This window comes from Artibeus jamaicensis, unplaced genomic scaffold (genome assembly GCF_021234435.1).
Source record: "Artibeus jamaicensis isolate MK-2021 breed Jamaican fruit bat unplaced genomic scaffold, CSHL_Jam_final contig_923, whole genome shotgun sequence".
NCBI classification, from domain to species: Eukaryota; Metazoa; Chordata; class Mammalia; order Chiroptera; family Phyllostomidae; genus Artibeus; species Artibeus jamaicensis.
The window spans coordinates 3369856-3387245 of NW_026522014.1; the positions used below are offsets into that span (position 1 = coordinate 3369856).

General features: G+C 38.7%; 1 protein-coding gene across 1 annotated transcript in view; it reads left to right on the forward strand.

Moving 5' to 3' along the window:
• The window catches only part of COL1A2 (collagen type I alpha 2 chain), a 36325-nt gene extending 33490 nt beyond the window's left edge, over positions 1-2835 (forward strand). The window contains exons 50-52 of the mRNA XM_037142777.2: positions 23-207; positions 864-1106; positions 2045-2835. Of these exons, the coding sequence (XP_036998672.2) occupies positions 23-207; positions 864-1106; positions 2045-2191 (575 nt within the window). The 3' untranslated portion in view covers positions 2192-2835. The remainder of the gene's footprint in view (positions 1-22; positions 208-863; positions 1107-2044) is intronic.
• Positions 2836-17390: the final 14555 nt, after the last annotated feature.

The following is a 17390-nucleotide window of genomic DNA, read 5'->3' on the forward strand; positions in this document are numbered from 1 at the left end:
TGGGACCTTGTTTTCATAAAAGGTTACTACTGGATTGACCCTAACCAAGGATGTACTATGGATGCTATCAAAGCATACTGTGATTTCTCTACTGGCGAAACCTGCATCCGGGCACAACCTGAAAACATCCCATCCAAGAACTGGTACAGAAGTTCCAAGGCCAAGAAGCACGTCTGGTTAGGAGAAACTATCAATGGTGGTACCCAGGTGAGGAATCCTATAAACATTTCCTCTCTTAATAAGAAATCGTCGCGATTGTTAGGATTGTTGGTTTTTAATCCTCTATCAAAATAGGCTTATTAAAAGAACCTGCTCCTTTAATGGGTTCTGGTTCTATATTGGATTATACATTAAAGATGGATTGATTGGACATATCCATATAACTCAAAGATATTATTCAAATTTGACTTAACTGATAATCACTGAAGAAACTGACTAATGTCATTAGTATGAAGGAGTATTGCCATGCATATATATTTTCAGAACATGATCCTTTCTAAAATTTTAGTCAACCTTCTCACCAACTTTATTGAATGCCTACTAGTGGGAATTACAAGAAAAGAAATAGGTCCAAATTTCTATGTCCCTGCTCTCTTATTCTAAATAAGAAACATACACAAAAAGGCTTACCTGAAAGAGGTATCCTTTTGAGATGACCTTGCCTCAGCCTGGTTGTTCCTATGTCCCTTCTAGGTAACTAATACTTCAAAGACAAGTGAATTTTGTTTCCTTTAAAAATGCCCTCTTCTTAAAGTTCAGATCTGACTCCATTATTTTTCCCTATACTGGATTTTTTCTTTTAATTCGACTCAGTATCTGAGTTCTTCTCCACTTAACTGGAATGCCTACCTTATTCTCTGTAGTTTGAATATAATGTTGAAGGAGTAACTACCAAGGAAATGGCTACCCAGCTTGCCTTCATGCGCCTGCTGGCCAACCATGCCTCTCAAAACATCACCTACCACTGCAAGAACAGCATTGCGTACATGGATGATGAAACTGGCAACCTGAAAAAGTCTGTCATCCTGCAAGGTTCCAATGATGTTGAACTTGTTTCCGAGGGCAACAGCAGGTTCACTTACAGTGTTCTTGTAGACGGCTGCTCTGTAAGTAATAGTGAAATATGGAAATAGCACTTACTTGGGGGTGGGGTGTCCTAGTTAATGAACAGATATATGAATGACCTAACTTATCCAATATTTTTTCCTGAATGTGTTTATTTAAATTCAGATGGTAAATTCAAAGTATTCTTATCAGATCTTGCCTTCTAAAATACTGAAATATATATTGTCCATATATTAGTTGTTTTTCTTTTAACAGCTCTTTTTCTTTTATATTAGTTTTATTTCTCTTCTTAAATGATAATAGGTGCCCATAACTTAAAATTACTTGAGATTAAAAGGACCCAAGCTATAGTTTATAATTACATGTATTTTATTTAACTTATTAATATGGCCTACCTTTAATTTTTCTTCATGCTTTCTCTACAACATGCTATAAATGGAAGGAAAATTTAAATGCACTGGTAGCAATCCAGCATACCCTCCAACTTTTTCCCTCCCCCTCAGACACACATACATACACCTCGTGAAAATGATATGTAGCTATAAATCACTGCAGAACATGCATTGCAGTATTCTTTTTTATCATACTTGTAGGAAGCCTCTCCCCCTAAAGATAGCCTTGATGCTGTGCTTTCAAAGATGAACTTGCTGATCTGGCACACATGTTTTTAGAATATCTAAGGTTCAGCTTTGGCTGGTGTAGCTCAGTGAATTGAGCACAGTCCTGAGAAGCAAAGGGTTGCAAGTTCGATTCCCAGTCAGGGCACAAGCCTGGGTTGCAGGCTAGGTCCCCAGTAGGGGACACATGAGAGGCAACCACACACAGATGTTTCTCTCCCTCTCTTTCTCCTTCCCTTCCCCTGTCTCTAAAAATAAATAAATAAAATATTTTTTTAAAAAAGAATATCAAAGGTTCAGATGATGTTAGATTCCAAAATAGTGCCGCTTTATGTATGTTTCTTCTTCTCTTTTTTAAACAGAAAAAGACAAATGAGTGGGGAAAGACGATCATTGAGTACAAAACAAACAAGCCATCCCGCCTGCCTTTCCTTGATATTGCAATTTTGGACATCGGTGGTGCTGACCAAGAATTCAGTTTGGACATTGGCCCGGTCTGTTTCAAATAAATGAACTCAACCTAAATTAAAAGAAAGGAAATCTAAAAAAAACTTTCTCTCTTTGCCATTTCTTTTTCTTCTTTTTAACTAAAAGCTGAATCCTTCCATTTCTTCTGCACATCTACTTGCTTACATTTTGGGCAAAAGAGAAGGGTGATCAGAGCATTGTGCAATACGGTTTAATTAATTCCCTCTCCCTCTTCCCCTCCCTGAAAATTTGGAATTTTTTTCCAACACTCTTACACCTGTTGTGGAAAATGTCAACCTCTGTAAGAAAACCAAAATAAAAATTGAAAAATAAAAACCATGAACATTTGCACCACTTGTGGCTTTTGAATATCTTCCACAGAGGGAAGTTTAAAACCCAAACTTCCAATGGTTTAAACTACCTCAAAACACATTCCTGTGAGTGTGACCCATTCCATTAGGTGCTGAACCAGACAGAGATGAGCTGAGGTACTTATTTTGTTTTGTTCAAAATACAAAGGTGCTAATTAATAGTATTTCAGATACTTGAAGAATGTTGATGGTGCTAGAAGAATTTGAAGAGAGATCCTCCTCTGTATTGAATTGTGTTGTTTTTTTTCATTTGATTTTGCATCGGTATTTTACATCTTATCCCTGAATAAAGTATGCAGATGCTTTGCCCAGCATTGTCGTCTTCTTTAAATTCCGCATTTGTTCTTTGCCGTCTCATTTTCATCCTCTCCCATGGTTCCAAAGAAGCCTTGTTTCTCAGACAAGCAGAAAAATTAAATTGTACCTATTTTGTATATGTGAGATGTTTAAATAAATTGTGAAAGAATGAAATAAAGCATGTTTGGTTTTCCAAAAGAAAATATTGAGTAAAATTCCTTGTTTCAATGCTCTTTGCAGTATGAATATAGATTATGTCATCTCTACCAGCCATTAGACCAAGTGTTTCTCATTAGAGAGACTGTGCAAAATGGGAGATTTGGTTTGGTAGAAAGAACAGAAAACAAGGACCCAGGAGACCGGAGTGCCAATACTGACTCTGCTCCTTTTGGCTGACCTTAAGCATGTCGCCTTTCTGGGTTTCAGTTTCCATATCTATAACATGGGGAAGACTCCTTCTCTGACTCAAAATGCATAATCCCTAAGCAACCTGGCATTGTTGACCAAAGCTTCAAAAAGAGAGCCATAGAATCTTTTAGTTTATTCTCCATTAAGCACTTTGAAACAGTGGCTGAAACTTGGTCTCTGCATAATTAATCCTATTAACTAAAACAGTTTCAAATATTCAGTAAAAATGCCATACACTTAAATCTGATGCAAATGAGTGCGATGCCTGTAAAGAAGTAATGTGTGTGCTGTCAATCAGCACAGACAGTGGTAGGTAATAGTTCCATGAACACCTACCTGCCAAATCAATTTCCTTTTCCTTCCCTGTGCCTTTCCATGACATCTTCAATACACTTAAACATAGTGATGTGTCAATTAAAATGTTAAGATTCATTTAGATCTTATTTCCTGTTGCAGAACATAATTGTGATTATAATATTTGCCTCCTGTTATAAGTCATCTCAAGATTCAATTAGTTTTAAACTCAAAAGACTGAACATGATGGAAAACTAACATTAACTCTAAGAAGTTATCAAGGTCTACTAACCACATTGTAATTTCAGGTGATGGTCCTTCTGCTACCTGAACCAAGTGCTGTGATGTTGAGTAAAATGCAGATCCTCAGTCCTCATCCGCCAAAGTTAAGTCCTATAAGGAATCAGTATTCTAGGAGCACCTTGCAAAATTCTGATGTGCAGTCATTGGAAAACCATTGGTTAAGGTGATTTCCACAGTCTTATAGCTGTCATATTCTATTTCTGGCAAGACTGAATCAATATACTTGACCAAACAATATAAAGAAAATTAAACCTCTAAGATCAGAATACTATTAAACTCCCCATAAATTAGTCATTGAAAATAGTCAAGGTGAACTTATATGATAACCAGTTAGAAATCTCAGGATTAAACATATGCTATGCCCCCAAGCTCATAGTACAAGATACAACCATGAGGTTAGTATAAAGAGGGGAGAGGGTTAAGAAGGAAGAAAACCAACATTTATTGAATATCAACTATGAGACAAACACTGTGCTAGAAGAGCATAATAATAACACTTGTCAAACTGAATCCAAATAGGTAGACTTCTTAAGCCACTTAATCATTGGTACGAGATTGCAAGAAAATAGTTAAGTGAATAATGGTATATCCGATAGGTAACAAAGAGGAGACAAGCAATGGTATATCCAATAAATACACCAATGAGAATAAGCAATCGTATATCTAATCGATAGTAATCGAAAAATAGTGAAATACATTTTGGTATCCCAATTATATTTGTGAGGATGATTAAACTAAAGAAAAACATCTGTAATGGAATGTTACAATCTTTATAATATTCAAGTGTACTTTCAGAGATATATTAAAACACATATAAAAATGCTAGAATAGGTAATAAGAATAATTTTCATGCCTAAATTTTCTGTGAATAGTATAATGTAGTCATATCGCTTTTATCATCTACAACAAGTTGACTCTTAAAATATTGTGAAAAGAAATAATCAGTCAACAACCTCAAACAACCCTGGTGGAGGGGCGGCAGCTCCAGGTAATAGTTCATCAACCCCCCCACCCGCCCATTGTCTGAAAGAGAAGGAAAACCCCAGCCAAAGAGTCATCATTCACCATGCCCCAGCCTCTCCGGGGACCCTGGGTGTGTGCACACCCTGAGGGGTGTGCAAAGCCATACCTCCTCAGGGACAGCAGCATCTGCAAGGACCTCGCAGTTCTGTAGCAGAGAGACTAAAATAATGCGCGTGCACAATTTTAAACAAGGTGTTCTCTGAGGATGGCAGAGGACACTGTTGATTAATGTGAGGGAAGCTGAGGAAATTAGCCTGAGCCTCATGCAGCAACAGTGATATTTGGATGGAGCTGGCCAGCTCTTGCCAGAGACCTCATTTCAACTTCACGGTCTCTGCTGGTTAAATGCTTTTCCTCTGGAAGCCACATATTAGAAATCTGGTGCTTACCAAACCAGGGGGTACCCTGGGAGTGTTCCCAGGGCCTGGGCCATGTACTGAAGGCTTCATCCTTGCATGGCCATCCCCCTCTTTAGGCGCTAATCACCAGGCCTTAGAGACCCTCCTCACAACCTCTCCTGACCCTTGGTTATGTGAAGGTCAGCTGTCTCGAAGTTGTGCCAGTGTGCTGTGGAAGATCATGCCTGAGAAAGGGAAGGAGCAAGGTAGCCAAGAAGAAAGGAGGAGATATTAATCAAATCTGGTAAAAGAGTCATTTAAAATTCTAAAATCAATACAGCTAATGCACTGGCAAAGAGCAGAGACACCTGAGCAATGTGGAACACATTTGTTATCGTTAATGCCAAAAGTCTTTTTTATGCTATTCCACTTAATATCACTGAAAAGGAAGTTCAGAAATTGGATTATATATAAGAAAAGTTGGAAATGTCATTTTAGGTCAGAACAACAATTCATCTAGATGAGTACTTCGCCTTTGACAGTGGTACCGGGGGAAATTTGAGAGGAAGAGTGGTTGGCACTTTCCGTGAAGCCAGCCTCAAAACTCCCATTTAATGACCCATTATAAATCTTTTCAGTACATAGATGTATCTAAACCCTTCCAGAGCCCTCTATCTGTTTTGAAATATGTTGGTATTACAGTACCAACAGGAGGGAGCTAATGCTGAATTGTGAGCTCAGCTTCCTGGCCCTCTGATCAAGTAGCTAAAATATATTTTCTATCCTGGTGCCTGGGTCAGCCAGGGATTCGACAACTCAGTGTCCTCGGGGAGCACCAGTAACTGCAGCAAAGGGGCCATAGACAGCCGTTATGATGGACTTATCCCTGTGGTTCAGTGAAACGAGCACATAATTTGTGGTCAGCAGCCAGTGTTGTGCGCCCCAGCTCTACCGCTGGCTAGCCAAGGGCCCTTGGGAATGTGTTGTACAGTATCTGAGAATTTGGTTGGCATGCCTGCTCTCAGAGATTTCCCTTGGCACGCCCACTCTACCTCTCTCACATCGGGAAGATGGAATGGAACAGGTGTGAAAGCGCTCAGTGAAGTGCGGATGGATGTTACTTGTCATCATAAGGTCAAAAATCCCCAGCCACTGATAGTCACCTCTTGATTAGTTCTCCTATCCCTGTCCTCCAATTTAAGAAAAGAGGAGACTATAATTTAAATTTAGCTGATATCACTTTTTAAATTCATAATCTATCAGTTTTGAGTTGTGTTGTCCTATCAGTAAAAATGTGAGCTCTTACAACTAATTTTGTTGATCTATGTATATATAAATGTTGTGCGTGTGCTATGGTACTAACACACTATGTACACCATAAAACCTATGTGGAATAAAAACTTTACAAGACAGGAAGTAAATACAAATAGAAAATTCCATACTCCAGTGGATCATTTGACACACACCCTGGGGTGCATGCACCTCCCCACCCCTCATTTTAAAGACCTACTGCTATAAACAACGGTGTGTCAGGGACTTCTGGGGACGGCAGAACATCAACTAAGTCCTGAAATAGAGTGGTAAGTGTTGTGCATATGTGCATTTTTCTTGGAAAAGGACCCACAACTTTCTTCGGATATTCCAAGATGTCCATGACCAAAAAAAAATGTTATGAGCTACTAACCTAAAAAAGTATTGCCCACTTCATTAAACTGGATGTTTCTGAACTATGACTTTCATATTTCATCTGAACGTGCTGTTCCTCCTAGTCTAAGACTTGGGAGAACCAACCAGCACTGGCCCTAAGTGAGGAGGTCTGTCTTTCAGTCTGTCACTTCCCTGCCATGGGTCCTCCGTCCTACCTTGTAACAGGGCAGTGCAGATGCTTCGTGAGCCAGCCTTGCACTCACACCACCAGTGTGCATCTGCCCACGCAGACTTTCCAAATAAGAACCAACTTAATAATGGAGGGGCAACTCATGAGTTGGTCCTGTTGGGTAAAATATGCATATTTTAGTTATAGCTATATATTTAAAAGCTATAATATAAAAGGACTGCAATTCCTGTCATCATAAAAGGGTCTAAAGACAAAAATTGGTGCATGCTTTTCAGGGACCCTCAAATCACCTCATAGAACCAAATGTCATCTCCTCATCCAACTGCTTCCAAGCACAGCTATTATTCTGAGCCCAAGATATAAAAATAATGTTGGCCAGAATTAACAATCCTAATGAATTCTAGAAAGGTATCCTTAACACTGCGATTCACTACATATTTAAAGAAATTCATAAACACAGAATGTGCTTGGCCACTATGGTGAATATATTTTCCTAGTGCCGCCTTGTTCTTGGTGTCCAATGTCTTAATTAACTGTAAACATCATGGAAAAAAAAGAAATAATTTTTGTAAATGGAATCTATTAATGCCAGGCAGGATAAGAGCACCTACTCATAAGCCACTGTGCAGAGCGGATGGATGGCCCTTCTCTCCCTGCCGGATGGCACTTCAAGTTCAGGGCTCCCCCTGCTGACTGGATAATAGAACACCCCAGTCTTACAACTGCCACCCTGCACACCATCAGAGAGTGAAAATTCAATTTCAGGAGGAGAAAATGCAATAGCTTCCTGTGCATATTTCCTCTATGCCTCAAACACACAACCTCTCTTTGGCTTCCATGGTCACCTGCTGTCACGTGGTCCAATGCTCCTGTTTTTTTTGTTGTTTTTTTTCTTACTTTATCAACCTTAATATCTCCCTGGTAAGCAGAAGTCACAGGAGGTAAATGTAAGTTCAAACTAAGAAAGGGCTTTTGGGTGAGTAGAACTGTCCAATGCTGTAAAATGTTGTCCCAAACTGCGGTGAGTCACCCTTTAGGATCTAAACAAGGAGTTTTAGGGATTATGTGAAACAGACAAGAGGACAGTGACAGAAAGAGCAGAGGCTTAGGAAGCAGAGCCATCCAGATTTGAATCCTGTCTCCACCATTTCCTCACCTATCACACGAGGCTAACCATGACACAGTTCACAGGACTGTTAGGATCAGAAACAGGAATGCAGAATAGCTTGTCAACTGTGGGGAGAGCTGGTACCTAGCACCACTGCTATCATCCACACAAGGCTGGATCTTCCCTGAAAGCCATTAACTCCATGGCTAAGAAAAGTAGTCACCTTCCCACAAGTCCTATTTTTTCCGACAGCAGTGGCCTAAAATGATAGCACATCTACAATTCAATTACACTTCAATTTCTCCTACCACAAATAGATTCCAGCAAAGCTCCGAACCCTCGCAATTTTGGTGAGTCCTCCACAATACAATAAAAGGACCCCAAGCTTTTATTAAACGCTTGAAAATGTTTTCATCTTTCCTCACAAAAACCAAAACAATAATTTCACCTTAACAGTTTAAAAATAAGTAAAGTTTCTGATATAAGTATTGCTACCCCAGATTATTTCCTTTTCTGTTTGCTTGGAATATTTTTTTCCAACCCTTTACTTTCATTCTGTGTAGTCTTTTGTTCTGAGGTGGGTCTCTTGTAGACAGCATTATGTGTGGGTCATGTTTTCTTATCCATTCAGCTACCCTATGTTTTTTGATTGGAGCATTTAATCTATTTACATTTAAGGTTATTATTGATAGGTACTTATTCATTGCCTCTTTGTCAGATATTTCATGCAGCAATATTTTCACCAATATGTCCCCTTGAACAAGGGACATAAAGGAAAGAATAAACAAATGGGACTTCATCAAAATAAAAAGCTTCTGCACAGCTAAAGAAAATACCAGCAAAATGAAAAGAGAACCAACTGCATGGGAAAATATATTTGCCAATGATACCTTGGACAAGGGTTTGATCTCCAAAATATGTAAAGAACTCACACGACTCTACTCTGGGAAGACAAACAACCCAATTTAAAAATGGGCAAAGGACCTGAACAGACATTTCTCTGAGGACAACATACAGAGGGCCCAGAGACATATGAAAGGATGCTCAGCATTGCTAGCCATCAGAGAAATGCAAATTAAAACCACAATGAGATACCACTTCACACAAGTCAGAATGGCCATCACAAACAAATCAGCAAATAACAACTGCTGGTGAGGTTGTGAAGAAAAGAGAACCCTAGTTCGCTGTTGGTAGGAATGCAGACTGGTGCAGCCACTGTGGAAAACAGTATGGAATTTCCTCAAAAAATGAAAAATGGAACTGTCTTTTGTCCCAGCAATTCCATTGCTGGAAATATGCCCTAAGAATCCTGAAACACCAATTCAAAAGAACCTATGCACCCCAAAGTCCATAGCAGCACAATTTATAATAGCCAAGTGCTGGAAGCAGACTAAGTGCCCATCAGTGAAGGAACAGATCAAAAAACTGTGGTAGATTTACACAATGGAATACTACACAGCAGAAAGAAAGAAGGAGCTTCTACCCTTTGAAACAGCATGGATGGAACTGGAGGGCGTTATGCTAAGTGAAGAGAGCCAGGCGGTGAAAGACAAATACCGTATCATCTCACCTATAAGTGGAACCTAGTCAACAAAAGAAACAAGCAAGCAAAATATAAGTAGAGACACTGAAATAAAGAACAAACTGACAGTAACCAGAAGGGATGGAGGAGGGTGATGACAGGGGAAAGAAGAGAAACAGTCAAGTCCAGGAAGATGTACAAAGGACCCAGGACAAAGCCAAAGTGGGGAAGGACTGAGGAGGGAGTTGGGGGGGGGAGTGGGAAAGTGGTGAGGGGAAGATGGAGACCACTGTACTTGAACAACAATAAAAATGTGACATAAAAGAAGAAGTGAGGTTTCTGACAAAAAGAACAAATTGGCATTCAGCTGATCTCTTGCCCTGTGTCGTTATGTGCATCCAATTTTAGAAAGAAAGTTTTCTGAGCTTAGAAATGGTCCTTTTGCTTATTTGAAAGCCAGCTCTACCCAAACAAACTGTAATTCATACATATTAAATTAGCCAAACTTCTGACCCTCAGTTTTCACAATTTGATTTTCTAAAACTTTGTCTCTGGCAGTGGAAATCCTAACTCAACAGCTATCAGCACAAGAAATGATCATAATTATTAAATTTGTGTCCTCAGGGAAATTTCTTAGCCTATTACATCTACTCGAGGGCTTTAAACATCATGAAATCACCTATTATTGCCAGTGCTCTGAATGTCTATGTGAGTAATATTAAAGCGGATCCACTTCAAAGAAACATGGAAGAAGCTTTGATTATAGTTATTTCCAATGTAGTTTTTCTGTCACTGATTACAGGTCTCTTTCTCCCTCTAATACAGAAGTCTAAAATAATTTCAAAAACTTTTATCACTATTATTAAATTAAAGTTTCCATCTTCTAATTTGCTCATCATGATATGTTTCTAATCAAAGAACTTTTTAAAACCGGCCTCTATAGCATCTATAAAAATCACCCATTTAACCATTTCTCTGGGTTATTTACAGTGAGTATTGACTTTTAGTTATTTTGGAGCATGCCATTTAACTATAGGAAACTTAGGGTTAACTTGAGGCTCTGCATGTTTTCTTAGATTTTCTTCAACTAAAATGTCACTATAAACACTCCCCGCGCCACAACACATTATAAAAAGAGTGTTGCTCTTCTCTCAGGCTTGGGAGAGCTACCTATCAAACAGAGTAAATCCTTTGAACCCTTGGAGAGAGAAAGGCAAATCAATGCCCAAAATGATGTGCCTTCTCGCCAATACACAAATTTAAACTGTGTATGTTATAAGATTTATAGGGTTATTAGGCTTCTTTTTATTATCACTTTAGCTAGGTTTCTGACAAGTGAATCTAATTCAGTAAAATGGATTGATACATTGGGAAAAATCTCCAGCCTCTGCTCTGGGTTGGAGAAAATAGCATGCAGAAAAATTAATCACCCTGTGCCACTCATATGATGATTTAATTGGTCTCAAATATTGTTTTAAAAATCCCTTGGGGATAGTAATATGCAGTCTGCCTGGAGAAAAATTGAACTAGACTAAAGCCATGGAGCGGCGGAACTCCGCATTCAGGTCACTGTGAACTTAGAAGTACGTGCACAGGTGCCTTCTTCTGGGAAGACGGGGCACGATATTTCTCCAAGTTTTCAACACCCTGCACACTGCCTACCCAACCAGAATTGCCAAGGTTTCCGCATTTTCAGTGAACATACTGAGGTGATTCTCATGTACTCCTAAAGTTTGGGAACCACTCATTCATGCCTGTGATCATCTTACGGTCATATTCTTGGATGATTCTGTGCCCCTCTCCCCAAAATGTTTAGGACCACAGCTCTGAAATCATGGGCTCTCTAAGCTGCTTAAATGAAAACATGGAATGACTCACTGAACGTGTAGGCAATTAATTTGGGAACAGTTGCAGTATTATAAACATGATTACTTATTGCAAACCTAATTAATCCAGTCAGGAGGCATGTTAATTACAAAGGAATATGAAAATTAGCATGAGTGCATGACTAAATGCCTACATTCTGACCTATTATATTGTCTTTCTGGTAATTTACTTTAGAAACACTTCCTCGGGAAGTCTCAAGTATATATGTGTATGTGGGTAACAAGGTGACATTAATCCACACTTCGGGGCTAAGTAACCTTGGAAATAGCCTAATTAAGAAAACCTACACCTTAGATGTGGCTACTCTGGTTTTCAAATAGCATTACTGAAATCTATACCAGAGGATATATTAATTGGCATAAAAGATGTTAAAAATAAATTTTCATTGTTGACGTCATGGTCTTGAAGATATATGACTAGCAAACAAATATTTAATATTAACACAATTTGCTCTACGTGTAGCATACCATTTAACAGCAAAATTGACAATAAAAACCACAGGCCAATTTATTTTCTTTTATTTTTTTAAATTTAATCTTCTTGTATTTTTTCACTACCATTTAGTTCCCTCAAAGCCCCTCCCCCCAGCAATCACCACACTGCTGTCCATGTCCATGTAGTCCTTTTTCCTCACCTATTTTCAAGCACCAGAGGTGAGCTATATTTATCTAAAACAAAATTGGCTTAGATCAGTGCGTATAACTCCAAAAACAAAAAATTTGAGAAATGGCCAAAGATGTCCAAAAAAAACAAGACAGAAAAAGCAACATTATTAATTTATTTTTTAAAAGAAATGGAATAATGCTCAAAACAATAAGTGTATTTTTTATGAGCCTGAAATATCAATCAACAAATTCAGATATAGTAGAGAGTGATTGAGAAGGCTTCCAAAGATCCCACGAATCTCTCCTAATTTGGGAACAGCCAAGATAGACGAGGCCTGTGCATTTATAGCCCTACTTGTTGGGGATACTGAAAAGAAAGAGGCAGATCCTTAGCCAGGCTGGGCCATTCAACAACTCTCTTCTAAGAATTTAAAACTTGGAGGGGAAATTACAGAGACTGGGGGCCACTGAACATGAAGCTTGCTGGCGATGACACTCTAGAGACATCTTTAAACTTCTGAGAAGGTCCCAGCACTGCACTGTGTTTTGGGTCCAGAATCCTTCAATTAATTTTCTTTCTTTCTTTCTTTCTTTTTTTTCTTTTTTGCTTACAAAAAGTTGGTTTCGGTTACATAAAACCAAAAAAAGTTGTAATATATCTATAAACAGGAGATGGGAACAACAAAGGAATATAGGACAATCTTAGATGAAGTAGATACTTAGGGATAGTAAAAATGAGAACATAAAGCTTGAGAGGTTTAATAAACTATCCAGTGAAAGAACCTTGTTAGAACACAATTCACCTTGGGGCATGGGTGTTGCTGCAAAATGCCTTGTAAGCAAAGGCACTGGAGACCTTTGTTCTGGACCATCTTTTTGAGGATGTGTGTAGTGATGGTGAAGAAGGGTCTCGGGAGAGAGGGAGTCTGCAGGTGTCCCTGCAGAGTGGAGTGCAGGTTACGGCCCACTATAGTAAAGACGGAGTTTCACAGGGTAAACGTCAGGCCGGATTTCCTGCAGCCCTTTGTAAAAGACCTGGGTTCCCTGTGCTTGATGACCCTCAGTTGCGACACAGGCACCCGGGTCACTCTGCATTGCCCAGTGGTCAAGGGGACCAAAAGCAAGCATTAAAATTCTGTTGCTCACCCTGCTGTAATAAAGTCCTTTGTCTCTGACTAAGAAGTCACATGTCTTCTGCCAGCATCTATTAATTGTGACAGGCTAACAGCTTTAAAGTAGAGAAAATTTCAGACCCTTCACAGATCTTGACAAACATTTCAAAGAATTCATATCAGAATGAAGCTGCATCCGTTCTGTATTCCTGTCTTTCAAAGTTGCCTAGCAACTAGTTGGTCACCATTGATCTGACAATCTGCAGTAATGAAAGACCACGCAATGCAGAAAGGTGTGATTGAACTGTATGCTTCTAGATGACAGAGATGGTCTGATTCATCGCTGTATTTCATTTACCACCTAACCCAATTCCTAATATAGACGGTATGCTCAATGATTTTATATTGAAGAAATTGCTGAAAGAATTAACTATAAAAATGACTGTTGAAATTTGATTAGAGTCACAGTAACTAAGACAGTTTTAAGTCTGTATCAGAGGTACTTTTCCTAAGAATCATTCTGATCTTCACATTCACTTAAATCTAAATAATAGAGATCCACTGTCGGAAGCCCAAGAAACAGGAACATACACAGAGGAAGAAGAGTGGGGAAGGTAAACAGCCTTGCTGAGATGGAGCTGGGACGTGGCGCTCTGTTGAAGGTGGTTTTAGAGTTCGCAGGAGCAGGACTGTGTGACTCCTTTCTCTACAGCTCCAGCACGAGTCTAGTTAATTCATATTCTGCGTGTTTGTCTTTTCAGATCTGCTATTAATTGGCAACCTTTTTTTTCCTGCTTGCTATTCTAAATCTCTCCTTGGGGAGAGATTCCGGTGCAGTTCATAAATCCCTTGGCAGCCTATTAACTGGTGACCTCTGAGTAGGTATCCCATCAGCTATGATCATTAAAGTCATGTGGTATAACACGTGGCTACCCAGGCACCACAAGCCATAAGCGGGGCAATTTTGAAAAGGGGAGGGGGTGTGAAAGGCCATAGTAACATCTCTACCTGAATGGCTGCTGCCTAGCTACCCTTGTCACCCTCTTTCTATTCCTACTTTCTTTTGAAAACCATGAACCTTATTACACAGGGTTTGAGTATTTTGTCTATAGGTAAGAACATAAAACACAAAGAGTTCTTAGGCATTAATTAAAACAAAAATGCTTACACCAAAACTTGTGGGAGATGGGGGGATGAAGAACAAGAATAAAAATATAAAAGACAAAGGGCCATTAAGCATGCCAAAAAATGTTCAATTCTTTTAGTAAAGAAATACAAAGTATAAGCTTGCCTCGTCTATGGCTATGCTTCTTTTAAAAATAATAGTGTTTTAGGCAAATGATCAGTCTTATATACAGTTGATATGAGTATAAATTGGTACAAAATTTCTGGAGAGTAATTTATCAGGGTGTATCAACAGGCTTACAAAAAAATTATACTGCTGACCACTTATTATTCCACACCTGGCATTATATCCTTGCTTGTTAGGAAGTGAATCCTTGATTTTTCCAAAGATTTTTGAACACAGAGAGCCCATCTGGAAGTTTCTCAAACAGCTGTGAGACCCTGGTTTTCCATCCACTGCCAAAGTTAGTGAGACACACAGCTGTCCTCCCGGGGAGTGACGTAAGTTCAGAGGGAGAGCTACGTAGGTCTGAAGGACAAGCACAGGAAGCACCAAAGTCTTCTCACTTTGAGAAATGCTGTGGCTATTTGCAGCATGAGGCCCACAGAAGGGACCAGAACACTACACCTCCCAAAGAAAGCTCCAGCGAGTACACTTTTGGAACTGGTCCACACGAGTAAGTGCCGATCCAACCTCTGCACAGGAGGTATCACGGCGAAAGTCTCCACAAAACACTGAAAGGTTGTATTAAGAACCCAAGTTTTAATACCTCCTCTTCTACTGAAGGCAATCTTCTATTGGCTATTGTGCAGTCAAATACCCCTCTTTCCAATTTATGTTATCAGCATGAAAGTGGTTTTAAAAAAAAAAAAGAAAAGAAAACCAACACCTGAAGGAAAGACAGAAAGACATTACATTAGCTATAAGTACATGCACAAGAATAATGGCTGACCATCACATCATATCAAGGGCACGGCAGTTGCTCGTGGCCTTATTTATGGCAAAGCACTGGGAATTAACCAGTGTCTAAAATTAGTGGAATGGTCGTAACAGATATGACACATCCATACGATAGATCTCAGTAAAGTTATTAAAGATGAAAAGTGTTCTCAAAATACTTGATATGGGAAAAATTAGTAACTATATACTAAAACAAGTAGATTACAGTGAAGTTGTGTCTCATGCAGGAGATAGGTTTTGAAATCAGACACTGATGGAAAAAAATCTCAGATAGTTAACATTACCATTCAAAAGCTCCTGGTTGGACACCAAATATCTGAACTCCAACACTGCCTTTTTATTTTTGATAGTAGAATGGACAGTTGTTTCTGTGGTTGAGCCTGGGTGCTGTTGACTTGAGTTTGGATCATGTTGTAGGAAAAATGTGCATTTTTACCATTAGAATCACAGTCATCACAGCAAGAGGTATATTCTATGAGAGATGGTGAAACTGAGACTGATTCAGGAAACTCAAAGTCCTGTCCCCCATCTCCGGGGTCACTACCCTCACTATTACAGGGCATACCCTCATGAACCGACTGAAGGGGAAGTTTTAAAAATCTGTTTAAATTGTTGTTTCTCTCACATACCCAGAGTAAACTCACATAGTTAAATGAATGTAGTAATTATCTACATAAATTGTTATATACAATATAAATCCAACTTTATTTTAAATTTTCCATTTTACACAGAGACCCGTGAAAAATCCAGAAAGAATGCATGCAAAAATTTTCACAGCCATCCTCTCCAGTGAGATGATAGGATTGTCGGGATTTTTCTCTTATCTATCTGTACTTTTCAAAAAATTTAAATAAATTTTTATTACTCTCATTATCAGAAAAATAGTCCTCATTTTAAAATGGCATTCACAAAACAAAGATATATTTAAAATTAAGCCTTCTTTGACCACAAATGCTTAACAAGATATAGTGCTTTGGTGAGCACTTTCTGCATCAAAGGAATAAGCATTTGGTTAAATCACTGGTGAACAAGCCAGAAACATGAGAACACATCTGTAATTCAGGAAGTCTAATCAACAGAAATCTAGTACTCTCTCTTGCTAAAGCAGTGCTATTAGGGACTATTGAACAGGACATGGGAACAGCCCCTTTCTATCGAACTGGACATTAAAAATACTTGTCAAAAGAAAAAAAGGGTACTGTCCAGATATATATTATATATACATGCAAAGTGTATGGTAAATTACCTTAGAAGGTGTTTCCCGAGCTTCCATGAATTCCTACCGTTTATGTACTTCCCTAAAATAGCATTAAAAGACCTATTATGGCAATACTTTTTCTGCCTCATTCATAAAAGATGCATAGATGCATTCATGTAATAAAGGGAATTTCTTACTGAGACACATATATAACTCCAGCAAGTCCGATTGAAAAAAATAAATGTCTCACATGAAAAAGATTTAAAAGACAGGTCAGTTAAAATAGTTCTTTGATTATATAAAATTGCTGGTGGTTGATCCATTGTGTCAGATGTGAAGTGAGATCAAACTGTCAGAGTAAGTTTTAAATTCTCAGGGTTTCACCGAATTAATACATTGAGCAAAGACGTGGTTCAAGTAGGATTGGAAAGGTTCTGCTAAACCCCGACTGTCCTGATCCATTAGCAGCACAGTTACAAAGAAAGACTCTCTTATCAGAAGGCAGTGTAGGCTGTGGAAAATTAATAAAGAGTGCTAGACCCAACCTTGGTGTCGAGTTACATGGAAGGGATTAGGAAGTGAGGGGAAGGTAATTAAGTAGAAAGAACAGCCGGAAAGAACTGAAAAGCAAAAAGATCAGATGGTCCGAGGTTAAGCCCCTCACCATCTGTTGGCAATCATCAAAATTTACTTGATCTTATTATGTATTTACTTTGTAAAAGGGGGGAAAAAACCTCATTCTAATGAATAGGTGATATACAAGGTGAATGCCCATTATAACAGTGCTCATTATTATAGCAAGTAAACTCATTCCCATTGCAACAGAACAAGTACAATTAATGCAATCTAAT